The sequence below is a fragment of the Sciurus carolinensis genome, chromosome 3, assembly GCF_902686445.1.
Source record: "Sciurus carolinensis chromosome 3, mSciCar1.2, whole genome shotgun sequence".
Lineage (NCBI taxonomy): Eukaryota > Metazoa > Chordata > Mammalia > Rodentia > Sciuridae > Sciurus > Sciurus carolinensis.
The window spans coordinates 94,801,822-94,820,899 of record NC_062215.1 but is presented as its reverse complement, the minus strand read 5'-3'; the positions used below and the strand labels follow the sequence as shown (position 1 = coordinate 94,820,899).

At 34.0% G+C, this 19,078-nt stretch overlaps 2 protein-coding genes across 2 annotated transcripts in view; one reads left to right on the top strand and one right to left on the bottom strand.

Moving 5' to 3' along the window:
• Kynu (kynureninase) overlaps positions 1–19,078 on the bottom strand; it is a 104,329-nt gene that overhangs the window by 41,693 nt on the left and 43,558 nt on the right. Inside the window, exons 5-8 of the mRNA XM_047545070.1 lie at positions 18,331–18,392; positions 16,865–16,936; positions 15,601–15,675; positions 13,683–13,829 (exon numbers count right to left, since the gene is read on the bottom strand). Of these exons, the coding sequence (XP_047401026.1) occupies positions 13,683–13,829; positions 15,601–15,675; positions 16,865–16,936; positions 18,331–18,392 (356 nt within the window). The remainder of the gene's footprint in view (positions 1–13,682; positions 13,830–15,600; positions 15,676–16,864; positions 16,937–18,330; positions 18,393–19,078) is intronic.
• LOC124980002 (60S ribosomal protein L36a-like) lies at positions 8,240–8,554 on the top strand. The gene has a single exon (XM_047545072.1). The coding sequence runs from the start codon at positions 8,240–8,242 to the stop codon at positions 8,552–8,554; it is 315 nt and encodes a 104-aa protein (XP_047401028.1).

Here is a 19,078-nt window from a genome sequence, read left to right as displayed (position 1 = left end):
TAGAGATGGAACCTTTGGGGTGACTGCAATTAGAGGAGGTCATGAGGATGGGGCCCTCACGAGTGCTTTTCAGGCACTCTAAGGAGAAGAGACACCAAAACTGGCACGCTTGCTCTGCTTTGTCATGTGATACTCTTTGCTGTGCTATGGTGCAGAAAGAAGGTCCTGACCAGGTACCAGTGATTTGCTCTTGACTTCCCAGACTGCAAGAACCATGAGTTAAATAAACATCTATGCCTTATAAACTACCCAGTCTATAGTTTTCACAGTTCACAGACAGTGAACGAAGTCACCTGCCTAACTCAGATTTTGTTCACAGGATAATCTCTGTGGGATGGTTCTTTTGCCATCTCTCTCTGTCATTCTAGAGTCCTGTTTATTTCTCTTGTATTATTTTATAATCTTATTGACTCTTACCCTTGCACAATATGTACCCAAAGTATTGAAAAAATAGGTCAATGAATGAACAAATAAAGTCATGCAATTGTCAACAGATATTCTTTCAACTGATGTTAAACTTTAAAAGAAGGTTATTTGAGATCCTATCTTTCTGATGCTGTTTTATTGTATATGCTATTTGCTCAGATGTGGCTTCTTTTAAAATGAAGTATCTTGAGCAAGAGAGTAGTTAAAAATATGTTCAAAATTCCCCTCAAATAAGGAGTAACGTGTGCTTTACTCTTGCCATCTTCCTTAATGCAGCACCAAGTTTTCTTCTAATCATTTAAGTACTATGATACATAGGGGTTGTGCTAAAATTTCCAGGGGAAGAACTTACATACTTCCTCTCGACTTTGACTCATTATTTTTCTATTTATTAAAATAAAATATGGAATGGTACAACCAAGGTTTTTAAGGTATTAAAGTTTTGATAATTTTACTAATTCTGTAACAAATTGACTATTTACTGTTATTATTCAGTTAATTTGTTCTTCAATGTAAAATGTTCTCTGAACTCTAAAGATCACTAATAAGTGGCAGATTTAATTATACTAGGTAAATATGCATTGTTGAAATAATGAATTATTGAAATAGCAAAATGTTAAAATAAGTAAATAGCCTTTGTCCAAACCACTTGATTAACCACTCATTATTGTAACCCTGTGGTCCCTGGAAGGTGTCTGCAAGGGATGCCTATGGTTAATCATAAATACCAGTTTCTGAATGTTCACTGCTAGACACTGCTCAGACTTCAGTAGATGAGATAGTCCTCTTGTCAGTGTCACTAACATTTGATGGTGGGTGAATTCCAGGTTCCATACAGTCCCTTGGATACTATTAATTTGCACTAGATGGTACTTCTATGTGACCTTCTCACGACTATGAGATTGCATCTTCTATATCATACCAACGAGGTCTTCAGGTATTCTTTTGCTTATACAAAAAGCAACAGGAAATAACCTTAAGACTACACTGCTATAAATTCAAAAAGTTATTATTTTAAGAAGAAAAGGTGTGATGAAAAATTTAAGGGAAGGTTTTTTAAAGTTGACCTGGTATATGATGCACAACTGTAACCCAGCTACTCAGGAGGCTGAGACAAAAGAATTTCAGGTTTGAGTTCAGCCTGGGCAACTTAGTGAGGCTATACCTCAAAATTAAAAATACACAAAAGAGGTCTGGGGCTATAGCTCCGTGGTATACTGCTTGCCTAGCATGCGCCAAGTTCTTGGTTAAATCCCCAGCACTGGGAGAAAAAGTTATAGGGATGTGTGTGTGTGCTCAACATGATGGTTGACTCTAAGTAAATGGAGTAGACACATGGTGTATTAACAATAACAGAGTTGGCTAGTCAACTCTGATATTAGGACGTTCCTAAGAATTTCATCATAAGGTATTTGCTGGATGATCTTAGAAAGGTGGGAACGAAGAGGAGGACATAAGATCTCTTGCCATAGTCTTAGAGTATTGAACTTTCCAAAATACACTCAGGTGTTATGGTTAAAAACTATACATAGATGCTATGTTAAAAAAAACAACAGTCAAGTTGGGTAAGAGAACTTCTACCAGCTCTTTAACTATCTCATTTCAGAGTGAATATCTTAAAAGTTCTTCCTTTCTTGCAGACTTCATATATCTGTGCTTTTAAAAATCCTTATTTTTGTATTATGTTCACTCTGTACTAAAAGTCAGTGTGTTATATGGGTCACAATTTCTTTCCAAGAATTACTTTGGAAATAGTAGATACCGTTTTATGCTATTTTTTAGTGCTGCATGTTCAACCTTCACTTATTTATACCAATAGCTCAGTGAGAATAGTAGCTCTTCCCTATTAAAACAGAAAACAATACCAAATGAAATAAACATACCACTGGAAAGAGACAAGATACAGTCTTTCACATGGAGCTCCAGGAAGATTTTAGAAACTAAACAGCATGGCAGAAGGAATCAAAGGGTAATTTTCAGCAAGGCAGAGCTGTAATGCTACTTGGTTATATTAGTTCTAAGGTTCTTAAAGATAATACATGAGACCAAAAAAAATGTCATAACATATTTTGCAGAGAAAAGAAATGCACACAACATTTTATCCAGGAAGCTCACTATCTGATAATCTTAAATGTTTTTATTGAAGTTCAGTAGCAAACAGGAACAACAACAAGGGAAACTAGGATAGCAGACAAAATTTCACCTTCCACCTTTTGATGAAATACTCTAAGATTAAGGTCTGATAACCAGGTAAAGTTGAGCATCCTTGTAATCCTAGCTATGCAGGAGGCTGAAGCAGGAGGATTACAAGTTCCAGGTCAACCTGGGCAATTCAGTGAAACCTTGTCTCAAAAATCAAAAATAAAAAGACTGAGGATGCAGCTCAGTGATACCCTTGGTTCTAGCCCCTGTTATTAAAAACAGATTAAGGTCTAATAACTTTAAATGTATATCTTGTGAAATGTTATTTTTAACATTAGTGTATAGAGAAAAAATACAAACATTATACACAATAAGTTGACTAGAAAACCCTTTGTCCTTGAGTTATTGATTGATACACCTTAGGACAATATGTGCTAACAGAGGAGACAACAGGATTTTATAAAGTGAACAATGTTCATTTACACACATGTGAGTTCATGTTAAGGAGTCAGAGGATATACTTGGGAGTTTCCAGAGAGTTTGATTTTAAATATAAGAAATCTAATGAGAGAAATTTGAATTAAAAAGTTTGTCATGGAAAAAGTGTATGCAGAAATCTGTATAGAAATCAAGGGACTCATTGTATTATAAATTATTACCTTTAACTTGGAATCAGAACAAAGTGAGAATAAACATTTCAACCTGGTGATTTAAAAACTCTGGTTTGTATTCAAGGATAAGCTAAAATATTCATCCTGAAATAGTCACTTACTTGTTAATCTGTGCAAATTAGAGTAACATAGTATTAAGAATTTGTCCTTATCAAGCTACATCCACCTATATCAAGCCATACCCTGATATTTTTAAAAAGTACAGTAGCTATAACTTATAGCTATAGTTACCCATAAAGGGAAATGTGAAGGAAGTTTCCTCTTGAAAAGTAAAGCAACAAGACATAAGATGTTGGAAAGAAAAGGGTGCACAAAACCAAGTCAGGGACCTTAACCTTACATGAAAGTTCTGGATTCCCCAATGGGGATGGTAGAACTTGACTCAGCTGTTGAAGGTAGACAAGCTATCACAATTTCTGGAGAACTTACTGGGCTCAATTTATTTGCCAAAATGGTACTTTTACATTTTTATGAAATTAATATATGTAATCTAAGAGATTATTTAATTTCCAGGAGTCTTCCAGCAATGTGATTTACATAACTAGTCAGTTACACTGTGGGGAAATTGGTATGAAACAATCTGGCACCAACGTTATGTTATGTTCCCTAATTATGAGAAAAGATGCCACCAAAGGGAAATAACAGCTTTTGAACCTCAGTGGGGATGTATCTCCTTAAGCCAATTCAGAGGATGTGGTTTTGGCTCAACTGTAAGGATAAATGAATCTGAACATGCATAAGTGTAATTTCTGTTGTGTTAAACTGGGTTGTTTTTTCTAAGACATACTAGTGAATCTTTCCTTTATAACATTGTTTAAAAAAATTTCCTATGTGTGTCAGCAGTCAGAATCTGTGCTTTTAAAAGACAGAAATAATGTTTTTTTTTCTTCTTAATCCCTATTTCTTTCTCTTTCTCTCTTTCCCTTAAAACCACAGCCTAACACAAAGTGAGAGATTATTTGTACCAAAGAATGAAGTTTCTTTAGTGTACAGTACTCCTCAACTATCATTGGAGAGCTTGGGAATTTCTACTGGAATTCTGTCCAATGTCATGTAGATTGGTTTTCCAATCATACTGAACCTTGCAAGTTGTTTTAATTAAATAGAGAGCTACAGGCAATATCCTAAAGGCACTGAAGGGGTGCTCATGGGAATGACATTATGGCTGTCAGTCCTGGAAACTATTATCAATGGAGCAACTTGCCTGAGAGACCCACAAAGAAAGAAAGATGGAGAGGCTAGTGACTTGGGGCCACTTAAATTGGGACTAGTTGGGAGGGGTAGGTGTGAGGCTCTAAAATGGAGCACAGCTGAATGTTGGCACTGATCAGCATCTCATGTGGAAAGATAACTACCTTTGAAATTCAGGAGTGAAATACAAATTATGTATTTTTCATCTTCTTAAAAGAAACAATTACATCAACAACAGAGACAGAGGTCTCCAATTTTCTTAAAAAGGTAAAAAAAAAAAAAAAAAAAGAGGGAGGGGACTATGTATTTTTTCTTTGACTTTTATAAACACTCCTTGCCATTATGTGGTTAGTTTACTTTATAAAATAGGAGACAATGCAGAGGAAAGAAAGCTCTCTATCAGTCAATGGAAAGACAGCTTTTGGCATCATCATCAGTAGATGCCAGTCCAGGCTTTACTGACTGGTTAAGTTGCCAGGGCAAAGTGCTTCTCCTCTCTCAGGCTCAGTTGTCTCTGCTGAGACATAGTGAAGGCTGTTAACTGTTAGGGTTGCTGGGAAAATTTGATGTACTATGGTACATGTCAAGTGTCCGCAGCTCTGTAGGTTTTTAGCAGTAGCTAGTTTTATTCCCATTTGTCCAAAGCATGATTTAAGAAATGAATCTTCATTTTAGTTCTATTTTTAAAAAGTAGATGTTGAGACTGGGGATGTAGCTCAGTGGTAGAGTACTTGCCTAGCTTGCATAAGGCCCTGGTTTCCATGCCTAGCAAGAGGCAGGCTGACAGGATGGAAGGAAGGAAGGAAGGAAAGAAGGGAGGGACAGACAGAGGGAGGGAGTGAGAGACCGAGGAAGGGAGGGAAGGAAAAGAAAGGGAAAGGAGATATTAATGAGATTGGCAAATCCAGAAATGAGAAGTGAGAGGAGGGGAGAAGGGAAATATTTTCTAAATGACATTTAATGTGCAAATTTAGAAGAATTGAGACAGAGATAATAGCTGCATAGAGAGTATGAATAAAAGGTTTTGGGAGACCTGAAAAGCAAAGTTAGTTGTTTGAAGTGTTTCACACTTATAATCCCAGCAACTCTGGAAGTGAGCAGGAGGACTTCAAGTTTGGGCCTAACCTAGGCAAGTTAGTGAGATCCTGTCTCAAAACACTAAAGATATAAAAATTAAAAGGGGTAGGTTCGATCTACAGTATTACATCAAAAAAAAAAAAAAAAAGAAAAGAGAGAAAGAGTGAGAAGCAAACCAATCTTGACACCCTAAAGTTATCCTCAAAAGTTAGTAGAAAAATCAGGAAAAGAAAACAATTTTAGTAGGACTATTCAACTATTCTCTTCTATGGTCTTTCTCTGGTCTGTGAAGGACATCACACAAAACAGAATTTGTTTGATTTATTTCACCGGCCCCAAATGGGGAAATAGCTTAAGGTAATTTTTCAAGTTTAATTTAATTCACTTAATTTTTAATGACATAATGGAGCAAGCCTGTATGTTCTGAGTCACAGAATAGAAATGGAATTTGAAAAAGAACTTGAAATTTACAAAAAGTGTCTTGATTTTTACAGTAATTAGCTACTATAAACAATTCTGCAGAAATTTCAAATTATGTTTAAATGGGAACACAGTTCTGCTATTTGTTTTGTTTTGTTTTTGGAACACTGTGATCCATCAAATTAGCCTAATCAACACTTTTGCTGATATAGACACACTTACCCATTTGCTGGCCTAACAGGTACAGGTACGTATTTAAAGATAAATCACTGTGGACAAAGCACTGTCAGGAGTCTGTGAGGTGCTCAGGGTTCATCCTTCATCAGTCACTGAACCGTCTACAGACATAAGCTTTCTAAATTGGAGAGTTAACATAGGCATCATGATAATTATAAGACAGTGCAAAAGATAGCCAGTGAGACATTTTCCATCATGCTATGAAAGTACAATGGGAAGATAAATTCATCCTGATACAGAAGAGTAAGAAAATGTTAATAATGAAGGTCCAGGATTTCACATTCAGATTTTTACAAGAGTCATCTACTAAAATATGTGTTGGGCCTGTAATATTTGCTGTAAGAATGCCATAACATTAGCATGAAAAACAAATATTTCATGCTTCTTTGTGTCATATATATATTTTTTTCATGCTTTTGTGTTGCTCATAAACAAAGGGGCACACACACACACACACACACACACACCACACAGGCATGGAGACAGAAAGTCTGATACCTGGACATTCTCTATGTATGGGTGACATTCCCAGGGTTTGCCTTTGGTGATACATAAATTATGTGAAGAAAAGCAGTGGAAAATATGTTATTGATAATTTAGATATGGGCAGGCACAAAGATTTTGATTTTATGCTACAAGAGTGGCAAGTGGAAGAGTTATCACCTGGGACAAATGGGTTGCAGGAAATTCAACCAGGAGATGTATTTACCCTCTTTCAGCCCTCTTAACAAAGCACAGTTTACTTTTCAGATACATGGTGACTTTTAACATTTAATTATTGATGTGTGTGCCAGGTTAGTTATAAAGTGGTTTTAAAGTGCCTATTTAATCTACCCCTGATAATTATATACATGGTATTGATAGTTATGTATGGAGACAGCACCATTTAGGTGTGAGATCAACGTATACTCTCCCTATAAAATACTTCTCTACTTACTACCTTATCAATCTCACAAATCAATTCCCCAAACAAATCTGTTTTTTATATTCATGTTTTTATATTGACAATATCTCATGAAAGTCTATAGGATAATTCTTGAAGACATCTCTGTTAAAATCAGTTTTTAATTATAATAAGAGAGTTTTTTGTTTTGTTTTGTTTTGTTTTTTTCTTTGTGCATGCTACCCTCTTCAGGATAAATTATTTGCTGGGAGGATAAGCTCTATTCAACTCAACTAACTTTTGATATTGATATTCCTAATCTTGTTTGCCTAAATTATTTAACAAATGAAAGAACTAGAGAGTGAAGAATTCTGTCGGAGGAATCGTTCATATATTATTGTGAATATTTTTTCCCCGTTCAAGGATCATTTGGAATTTCTTTGTGATTGCTATGTCATAGAGCCTCCTTTTCTGTTCTTAAGAAAATGAGTAAAAAAAAAAAAATTGGAACTGATGTATACATTTCACATTGGAACACTTCCAATTTTTCAGCTTAACAAAAACTTAACTTTCCTTAATTTGTCAAAAGGTATGAAAACTGGAATATTAGGAAAAATATCCTGGATTTTAGGCAGCTAATTGTTTTATAAAATGCCCATCATCTGCAAAAGCTCTATATGTAATATCTCCTTTGGGAGGTCCTGGAATTAGATGTTTTGAGACTTGATCAAGAAAAATAGTTATCCTTCACAGTGCTGAAGAGAGTGGTTGCAAAATCACAAATTCTGATTGACAACTAGGAGGCTTGATTTTCCCCTATTTGTAGTCCTAAAACAACATCTGGATTCCAGGTTCCTCTTCCATTGAGAATTAATCATTCTTTCTCATATGATCCATTTAATCAAATCTTAAATAAAACACCTGCTGAAAACTTCTTAGCAACAGCTCAAAAAACTTAGGCTCTTGGGAACTGATCCTCACCAACATATTTCAGCTCATTGCTGTTTGGCTCCCGAGTGGATGAATTCAAGGCCTTGGGTAATTTATTATTTATTTTCTCTTTTCTTTTCTTGGGATAATAGGGATTGAAGAGAGGAACATATTGCCACTAAGTTACATCTTTGACTCTTTTTATTTGTTATTTTGAGATTGGGTCTTGTTTTTTTTCCTTGCTAATAACACCCCAGCAAACATGGTAGGCATTCCTAAGACCCACTGGACTTTCTGTAAGAAGTGTGGCAAACACCAACCCTATAAAGTGACAAAGTACAAGAAAGGCAAGGATTATCTGTATGCACAGGGAAGGCAGTGTTATGACAGGAAACAGAGTGGCTATGGTGGGCAGACTAAGTCAATTTTCAGGAAAAAGGGTAAAACAAAGAAGATTGTGCTGAGGCTTAAGTGTGTTGAACCTAACTGCAGATCTAGGAGAATGCTGACTATTAAGAGATGCAAGCATTTTGAAGTGGGAGGAGAGAAGAGAAAGGGCCAAGTGATCCAGTTCTAAGCTTAATTGTTTTGTTATGAAGATAGTAAAATGTTGAGGTTTTCTTTATTTAAAAAAAGGAGAGAGAGAGAGAGAGAGAAAGAGAGAGAGAGAGAGAGAGAGATATTGAGAGAGAGAGAGAGAAAAGGTCTCACTAAATTACCCAGGCTGCTCTCCAACTTAAAATCTCCTGCCACAGCCTCCTGAGGAGTTGAAGTTAGGATTACAGGTGTGTGCCACTGTGCAGTTTATTGCTAAATTGCCAGGGTTGGACTCAATACTGTGATTTTCCTACCTCAGCCTCTGGAGTTTCTGGCATTATAGGCATGTGCCACCATGCCCAACGAGGTTAATTTATTATGTATAGAAACCATAAACCATGTCAATTTTTATTATAGTTGTATATAATTGTGTTTGGTAATAACTTTTCCTAACCATTTCTTTTCTCAAATGGATATCATTGATATCCAATGCAAATATTATTGATACTCTTTACAATAATAGTTGTTCATGAGAGTTGACTCCTCATGATCAGTCATTTAATTACATCCTAGAAGAATTTCAAAACTGTTCAAGAAAAAATTATATTTTCCTTTTGAGGTAAGTAGATGTTTCATTGAGGTTAACATCTGTATGTGAAGGTTATGTGAATGTTCCCTGGATATATTTAATTTTATTTAAATACTTTATTAATGATGCTAATGATGTCTTCATTTGTCTTCTTTTTCCTTTTTTCTTTTGTAGGGAGATGAAAGTCTTACTTTGTTGCCTAGACTGACCTCAAATTCTTGGGATTAAGTGATCGTCCTTCCTCAGCCATCCAAGTGTCTAGAACAAGAGGTACATGTCACTGTGACCATACTTCATTTTTTTTTCAGACTGATTGGGCTATAACTATGATTTTTATTTGTGGATAATCTAAACAACTTGAACCAGGTGTGGTGGCACATTCCTGTAATCCCAGTAGCAGATTGCAAGTTGGGGTCAGCTTCAGCAACTTAGGAAGACCCTGTCTCGGAAAAAAAAAGACTGGGGATATAGCTCAGTGGCAAAGCACCTGTGGATTCAATCCCCATTGCCAAAAATAAACACATAAATAAAAGAAGCAGTTTGTAGTTGAGTCTAACAGATGTTTGCACTCAAATAGAAAGTGCCACATGACCCAGTTAGAAACCATAATATCCTGTGGCTGCACAAATGGGAAACCCTGTGCCTTATCAAACCCAGACCTTTCCCCAGCCCTTCTTTCTAGTCCTTCTCTACCATGGGGCTATAAATGTGAACTCTTTCCTCACCCATGTTCTTTTTTAGCTGCCACTTCAGAAGGCAGTGAGTCACAAGCAGGAAACTGCTAGGTTTTTCTGGGAAAGCTTTAGCACTTCAGATGAAAGGGACAGATGAAGCTGCTCACTGCTACTTCTCCCTTCTCCCTTCTCTCTTCCTTAAATAGCAATGAGATATCTGGATGTGGGACAACCACCTTAGGACTGTAATGTGAAAAGTGCGAGAAACTGAAGAGAACTCTGGAGATGCCAGACTATGGCCTCAAGTCTTCTGTGATTAGAAAAAAATCCCTGTTTTTTGGCTGATTTTGTTGGGATGCTGTTTACTGTGGCTGAAATGCTTTTTATCTGCTTCAGGAATATGAAGGGAAAGAGAGACACAGAGTGAAATTAAAAAGTGATTGACAGGAGAGATAAGATTAATCTGAAGATGGAGCAGGATGGTAGCATGAAATAGTAGAAACATTTTGTAGGAGACAATTTTTTTGAACCAAGCCAATCTCAAGGTACATACAGAAGAGGACATCTAGGTGTAGTAGGCACATGAGCATGAGTAACAATTTTCTGCTGTAAGAGTAGCCTAGAGCTTTTGTGTAGCAGTAGGAGTTGAGTCAATGAGCAGTGATTAAATCAAAAGAGGTATTAAGGCAAAAATCAATGAGGTGTATCAACATTCAGTTGGTATAGAAAAGAAATTCTTAGTAGGATAAAGAAACAGAATGTAGAAAATATAGAAACACGAAAGTAAGGCAAAACTCCAAAAAGATGGATTGACCAAAAATATAAAATAAAGTGAGTCTTTAAAGACAAAAAATGAAAATCAGTTTTCAAACTGTCTTTTTTTAAGGCCTTCCCTTGGGATTCAGGTCTCTGACCTGATAATATGTTTCATTTTCCTCAGTTTTCCCTTGCTTGTCTCCATCTCAGTTCTTTTCTTCAGTTAGGAAATTCTCAGAATCTTAAATGAATTATGTGACTCCAAAGTTATAAATGTCAACTGTTTCTTTTATTAATTTATTTTATCTCTTTGATGCTACAGGGAGCCTAGTATTTTCTCTTTCCTTCAGAACCACTTTTTATACCATCTCCAACCAAATCAGAAAATTGATAACCAAATAAAATGTGGGAAATACACTTGAACAAAAATTCCATAAAAGAAGATATCCTGAAACTCTGGAAAATTTTTAAAAAGATATTTTGTCTTATTAATAATCAAGGTAGTACATATTAAAACTACACAGTGCTTTATAACTATGATCTAATCAGAATGGCTAAAATTATAATGATTGACAATAGCAACTATTGGTGAGGATGTAGAGGAACAGAAACTCTCATTTATACTGCTGAGAGACTACATGCCAAGTTGATATAAATATTTTCACAATTTTGCATTATTGATTACAAATGAATATAAACGTACATTATGACCCAGGAATATTAACTTCTAGGCAATTACTTAAAAAACATATGTATGAATATTTACCCAAAAAAGTTTATAAGAATTTCACAATAGAATTTATTGTGATAGTCCCCAAACAGAAGTAAAAGTCAAATATCTATCCTGATTAGAATGAAAAAAAAAATAGCCTTTTTCATACAGTGTAATAATATATTGAAATGAAAAAGTCGAAGAAGCAAAACAGCTAAATACAGAATGGATGAACCTTATAAACATTAGAACAAATACACAAAAATAAGCTTACAAATGTATTTAAATAAAGTGGACACACATGAAGTATAAAAATGGACAAAGCTGATCTATGTGACTAGAAGTCAGTAGCATGGAACTTTGAAAGGGAAGTGCTATGGTTTAAATGTTGGTGGATCCCTCAAATTTGTAAACTGTTACCTAGTACCCAGTGTGATTGTGTTAAGAACTGGGGCCTTTGGGAGGTGCTTAAGTCATGAGGACTTCACCCTCATTCATGCCCTTATAGAAGAGACTGCTTGAGCTCCGGGGCCTTCTCTGTCACTGGGGAACAACACGGGACCATCTATGCAACAGAGAGCAAGCTCTTAACAGACTTTTTCCCCTTGGATTTTCTCTCTCTTTTTTGATTGGCAACTTTAATTTTCTTTCTTCTCTCTCTTTAGGTTTATCTTCTAGATCACCCAAGAGCGTAATGTAAGTTTAATTTCAATTAGCCTAACTTCTCAACCTTGGTTGAGATTAGGAGAAATTATCTAGCAAGAAGGTAAACATTTGTTAGACTAGTTTTGATAATGCATAAATCTAAGTCTGCTGTATCACCAGTTCATCCCCATGGTATCCAACACTTCTCTGCAGTTTTATTTAGATTGGAATCACTTATTCCTACCTTGATTTATTTATTTCCATAAAAATTTGACTAGGTAAGCACTTATATGTTTTAGTGAAAGAAAACCAGTAAAACACTTAAAGAATGGTTCTAGCAATTAAAGTACTTAAAGATGAAACTTACATATAAAACTGAAGTAGACAAATTTATCTTGCTTTTTAATGGGAAATGAAGTCTATATTTGAACCATTTCTCATAACTGCATATTGGTGGCAGACATTAGAAGGGGTAGAGAACTTAATAGAAGATGTGTGTTAATCCAAGAGATGTTTTGTACTTTACATTTTCATACTGAAATTGAGGTAGGTACTATTATCCCAGATTAGTGCTTTTAAAAAAACAGAGACTCAGAAAAGTCAAGAAACTTTACCAGTATGATATAACAATTAAATGACCTAGCAAGGATTTGAACCTTATACAGTGTGATTCCAAAATCCATGGCCTTTCTTCTCTGTCTATATCTAGGAAGGTTAATGAGACGTGCCTGTATACTAAGGAGTGGGGACTGGTGATTACTTGCATAACATTTTAAAATATGATTTTTTATTGGCTTCCCTTTATTTTGGTGCTTAACATTTAATGTCTAAATTAAGAGTGCATTATCTTTATATCTTTTGTAATGCACCACTTTCACAGTTATCCATCAAACCAGTTAGAAGTCGTGGTTGGGGATTTCTAGAGACTGCTGCTAAATTTCTTTTCATTAGTTCCATTCATTAGCTTCAATAACTGAATATATTAACTAGACCTCACATATATATGAATCCTATAACTTATTAATATCCAGAATAAAATTCCATTGTCACCTTTTTAAATACATGGTATGATTGCTGAATCACATAGGACTCTTACTTTAAAATTTTAAATATAAATTGTGATTATTGAATTTTACTCTCTTGCTTTATTTTTTTGTTAGGGAATAAACACCAAAATCACTCTGGGCAAACACTTATTTACAAAAAGACACAAGTTAGAAGTGGTCAACAATTTAAGTTTAATGTAGTAATGGGTAGGAAAAAAAATGTTGAGATTCTTAAAAAATTAAATGACCTTCCTAAGTAACTTGGGTTAACAATCAATTTCCTGATAAAGTTTGATTTTGCAATTCTCCAAACCTTTATGTACCTGAGGTTAAGTGAGAACCAATTTATATTTAGGATGAATTGTAGAATGGCAAAGTAGCAAAGCAGAGTTTTAACAGTCCTCACATGCAGTTACAAGGCTGGGTGTTTGCTCTGCTTCCTGTTGTCTGAGCACCTGAGTATCAGTGATATCAACTGTGGGGAACTTGCCTGTGCTGCTGACTGGAGGCAGCCCTCAAACAGCGGCTGTTCCTAAATGAGGAGACCACAGACATGCCAAACTTGTCTTAAATAGATACATCTAAAGCAGAAAAAGAACATAGTACTTTTTTTAAAAAAATATATATATATACTTTACTCTTTGTTAAAGAAAAAACCTTGTAATAAATTTACACTGCCAGAAACCAACGTGCTTTGCTAGAAGTGATCACTGGGGTGAGCTGGAAGGAGAAAATGATGTACATACCTTTGCTTGTCCAGCTTTTGTAATGGCAGGCATATCAAAGAGCTGTCCAGTATAAAAATGCACCCCGCTGAACAGTATCACCGCAATAGAGTCTCCTTCCTTCTCAATTACTTTAAGAATATCCTCCATTCTTAATATTTCTTCTCCCTAAGTCAAGTTAGGTACAAGTTATGTAATATTGACAACAATAAATTTGTCACATATTTTCAATTTCACATGAGTGGTCTCACGATAGGAAAAACTATAGGTAAAAATTTTCCCGTGCATTAATGCTGTTCAAAAACCTGGCTAAAGAGTAGCATTTGAACATTTTTTTCCTATTAGAAATGATAATTTAAAAAGAAATTATAATAAAATATTAAGTAGAGTTTTTTTTAAGCATAAGTCATTACAAAGTCTACTTGCTTATTTGTTCTTTAAGTTTTAGGTTAATCTAAACTAATCTACTATTTGTATACCTATTAGTTGTTTTCTCATTATACCTATCTAATAAAATCCCTTAAAGTGCAATTCTGTGGAATGTCATAAGGCAAGAGAAATTTGTTGGAAATTAGTATTGCATTTGTCAAACTAATATATTATTATATTGAAATCTCTGAATTATTAAATGAAATGTTCTTACATACTATAAAGAATTTAAGTAGTTACAAGAAAAAAAAAGTCTAAGTAAAGTTAAACATTTGGTAATTCAAACTCTTTATTCTTTAAAGAATCTATTAAGGTTTGACCACCACAATTTCAAAAAGAAAGAGTAATGAAAGTAGTATATAAATTAGTTCATGATTTATTTCTTTAAAGAAGCCGTAATAAGCAAATAAGAAAAAACTGTTACCAATGATAGGACATGTCCCTCATTCATGCTGACTTGCTATCATCATCTAGTAATGCTAAAAGACTGGTCCCCAGATCATGATTAACTCACAAGACTTCAGACTGCTGGTCACTTACAACATTAAAACCTCTGATAGTGACTCTTTTCATTTATGCAAGAAATAAGCAATTTATGTAGGACATGTGAAATAGATATCCTTTCAGTGGTGCAAGAACTTTTTATTCCATTAATTTACTGCATGTTGGCAAGTAGAAGTGAAGAGAGCAGGTCTTTAATTTCTTCAAAGTAATTCTGGGCTGAAAGAAGTAATTGTTCAAACATTGGCTTAATAGCCCAGGAACATCATATGTGAAACCTATAATTTAGTCTGTGTGATTCTCTTGGTGCCAAATTACAGAAGCTAAAGGGTTTATATGTCAAGTTATACAACTTAGCCTTACATTTCTCTTAAGGTAAAATACATGGGAGTTTAGACCTTGAACATATGGTCAAGCTGTATTAGAAGTTTCTCTTGTTATTTGTTTAAATATAAAGGAGTCTCAGACAGATTAAAAACTTTCCTAAAGTCACATACTCAGTAAATTCGAGAGGTGGGATTCTACTGGGTGAAGCCAAGCTTCACCTGCTATACCTCAACTCTTTCTTCACACTGGTCTAAAGATGAAGGACAATATCTGATAGTTAGATCATGAAGGGCCATGAAAGATAATCACCATTTAAAATCAACAAATACCAGTGATCTTTAACCTGATTTTAATGGTACTCAAGGGCAATAAAATTTAAATGAAAAAAGATACACCCAGTATGTCACCCTGATCGCATTTCCTTGAAGACTGTGTAAACTCCAGCAACATAAATAGAAGACTGCTTGCCAGGTGGGTAGCACTTGAAAAATAAAAATAAATAAAATTCTGAACAATTCTCTATTTTAAATAAAATGATCTGACAGTAACAGAAATATAGGTCTTTTATACTTTCTTGAAAGTTCCATTACAGTAATGAAAATAATAAACTTTTGAGGAAAATGGATAAAAAAAATCAATAGTGAATAGAAGCATGATGAATATTTATTTCTTTCTCATATACCTCTCGTGGCTTTATCATCCGCATACTTCTTTCAACATTAAGTCCATGAAGTTGAAGCTGTGACTCTATGGCATACTGGAAAAGAAGTTATTTATTAAATCAATTCCAAAGCATAGAAGTACTTTAAAATAACAACTTGGGAAACAAATAATAAAATATCAATAAAAACATTTTTATATTAAATCCAAAGTCAAGGTTAAAAGTGAATAAACAATACATCAGAGAAAAACGGCTTAATCTGATTTAAGCAGGAATCTGAAAATTTTGAGATACTACAAATTAGTGATGAATGAAAATGTAGAGGTGCTTTAGACTTCAGGAGTCACAAGAGATTTTGCTATCAAAAGTCACCTAATCTAAGTCAAAATCAGAATCTGCAACAAACCAAAGTGAGCAGTATGCACTTGCTATACTTGACCCCAGAATATAAAAATGGCTTACCCTAGCTAGGGTAAGTTAGTGAAAGGAAAGGACAATAGGAATTGACTTCACTGAGAATGTAAGATATGCCAGGGAACAAACAATCAAGAAGAATATTTTTCTCAAGATATTAGGGTTTGATTCTTTTAGTAAGGTAATGACTATTAATTCTGAAATAATTACATGCCTTCAAATTATGATATATGCACTACAGTTAACAATAATAATATAAAGTAGAAATCAAGTTTTTCTAACACTAAAACTGAAATATGTCATGTACCTTTTTCTGTGGATGTGTCTGGAACAATCGAATTTCTCATCAACCAAATTGCCAATAATATATACTACATGGCATTTTAGTGAAACATAAGAAATATTTTACATCTTTTGTGTGTTTTTTTTTAAATAACAAGGCAGGAATAATTATGCTATTATGCTATGAAAACAAAGGGACAAATGCAAGTTTAGATTGCGATTTAAATGGCCAAAAGGTTAAGCACTGGGGTTTGTATTGATTTGATTTCATAACATAAGAAAGCAATAGGAATTAATAAAAGATTTATAACCACACTTAATTTAGACCAGTAGTTTGTTCAGTATCTTTAAAAAAACTAATAAATCAATGTTCCTATTTAATCTTTCCCTCCCTTAACACATGTTTTACTTGAACAAAAGAAATAAATCTACAATCTATGAAACATGCTTAAATCAAAAGCATTTGACAGATCTTTTTAGTGTAAGGTTATTCGGAAAATACAAGTGAATAAACATTCAAGTCAGGCAAATGATATGTCCCTCTAGGAAGAGTAGAAAGAACATAAATGTAATTTGAAGAAATCCTTACATGATCAGAAGGGAAGGCTTTGGCTTCTAGAAGAATTTTATGCCGTTTTGGAGTAGGCTTAAAAAATGATAACTGCAATGAAATGGATTTATTGAGAAAGCATTAATATATAATTTCTGCATTTGTTCAGTTCATGCCACACTTTCATTTTAGAATCTTCAAAATTTAAAGGCATCAATTAATTAAACATCTAAGATATCTGTCAGGGGTAGCTTTTCAATTAGCCCTGTTTCCAATGAATTATGAAAAGGAAGAAGATATCGGCTCATTATGTTTATCAATGGAATAGTAAACTCGGGAAAATGTAAATTGGATAAAAAAAAATTCTCAAACTTTACTTAAATGTTAGCCCAAAGTATTTAATAATAAATTCTCTAGTATGAGACTGAAATATCATGTTCTCAGTGTGTTTTATTTACAATGACCTTTCTTGCACTACCAATTTTTTTCTAATACATAACCTTTCCACTGTTTATTTTATGGCATTTATTTTAGGTCCAACTAAAAGTACTTCAGCTCGAACGTGAAACAATTGTCTTTCTTTGAGGCACTAGTACAAGGTAACTCATTTGTTCAGTGGGGCCCTTTCATTTCTCCACACACTTCTTGGATAATGAGATTGACAATAATAACAACAAGATTGACAGCTACTGTTAACTGGATTTTGATTAGTGGCCCAGGTGCTAAAGCAGTGCTCATATATCACATTCAATCCTGTGCAGATCTATGAGATAGGTATTATTGTCAGTCTTAAAAAGAAGAATATTAAAACTTATAGATAATTAAAACATTGTCCAATCTCAAATAGACATTAAATGAAATATCTGAGAATCAAATCCAACTTGCAGATATGTTTTCAAAACATAATTAAAAATGAAGTTAATTTTTTTCAAAGCAATAATTACAATAGACACTATACACCAAATTCAGAATATATCCGACATTTTGAGATAAAACTATTCATTAAATATCTAAGATGTAAGAAGTACTTTAAATTCATTAGCCCATTTAAAATACTAGATTCATTTCACCAGTTTATTTTCTATGTTTCAAGTGTTTTCAAACTTCTCAATAATTGCTCCATAAATGTATACTGATCCATAATCTCTGCTAAAGACCACCATACTGGGTAATGTCTTTATAAAAAACTCAGTGCTTTGCTAGCAATTGTACATTATTGCTTTATGTTCATGCAAGCAATGTTTCTTTTCATCCACTATGACTCTTATCTTTATTTTCTGAGATAAGAACTCTTCATTATTCTAGATCTTTTTGTAAGAGTCAACTTTTCCATGATTATGAAGAAAACATTATGTCATGGGCCAGCATTTCCTGGTAAAAATGAATATAACCTCACAACTTATTTTTAAATAAGCAAACCATCAGAATCTCATGAATTAAAGATAAAAATACAGCAGATCCCATAAATGAGTATATTCTAAACATTGGTGGGAAAAGAAACTTACAAGTAGGAGATGTAAATTAACGGTCAAAGCATTCATTAGGGCTATTTCTTTCTCCTTGGCTCCTGCAAAATAAACATATCAAAATCTAGTTTCTTTAGTAGTTCTAAAGATACCTGAAAGTGTCTTTAAGGTAGTGGGGCTTTTTCACTCCCTCCTTCTTATTGTTTTTAGAGATAAGGACATATTTGATGTGTCATCATAAAGAAATGGAAGTTTCCCACTTGACTAATTTTATCAAATGATATCTAGAGTCACAAACACACAACTAGCTAAAACTTGTATTCCTTTTTGATGTTGTAAATAGCAAAATGAAATGCTAAACCATTTTCTTTTGCTTGTAAAATAAAAATGATGTGTCCTATTATCAGTGAGTTTGAAAAATTCCCAAAGTGTATGCTTTTGTCATGCATGTATCTTCAAAGGGAATCCAAAATTATATTAAGGTCAATCACAATTTTAAACTTGGTTATTTCCAACATGAAATTAAGATGAACCTTTAATAAAAGAAGGCTACTTTGCCAAATATATTTTCTTGCTATTACATTGAGATATGTAATAATTAACTGGACAAAAGAGCTACAAAGCAAAATACAATAACATAAATAGTTTGGGGGTTTATTCACACACACTGAGATAAAAGATAATATATATGTATATTTTCCAATGAGAAAACATGCAAAGTTATTATACCCACTATGTAATCATAGTCTGACCTAATTCCTTTTAATGAGGGCTTTCGCACTAGAAA

Bases quoted from the DNA above. Each gene is read 5' to 3' on its own strand.
- LOC124980002 (XM_047545072.1), top strand. From the start codon at position 8,240: ATGGTAGGCATTCCTAAGACCCACTGGACTTTCTGTAAGAAGTGTGGC.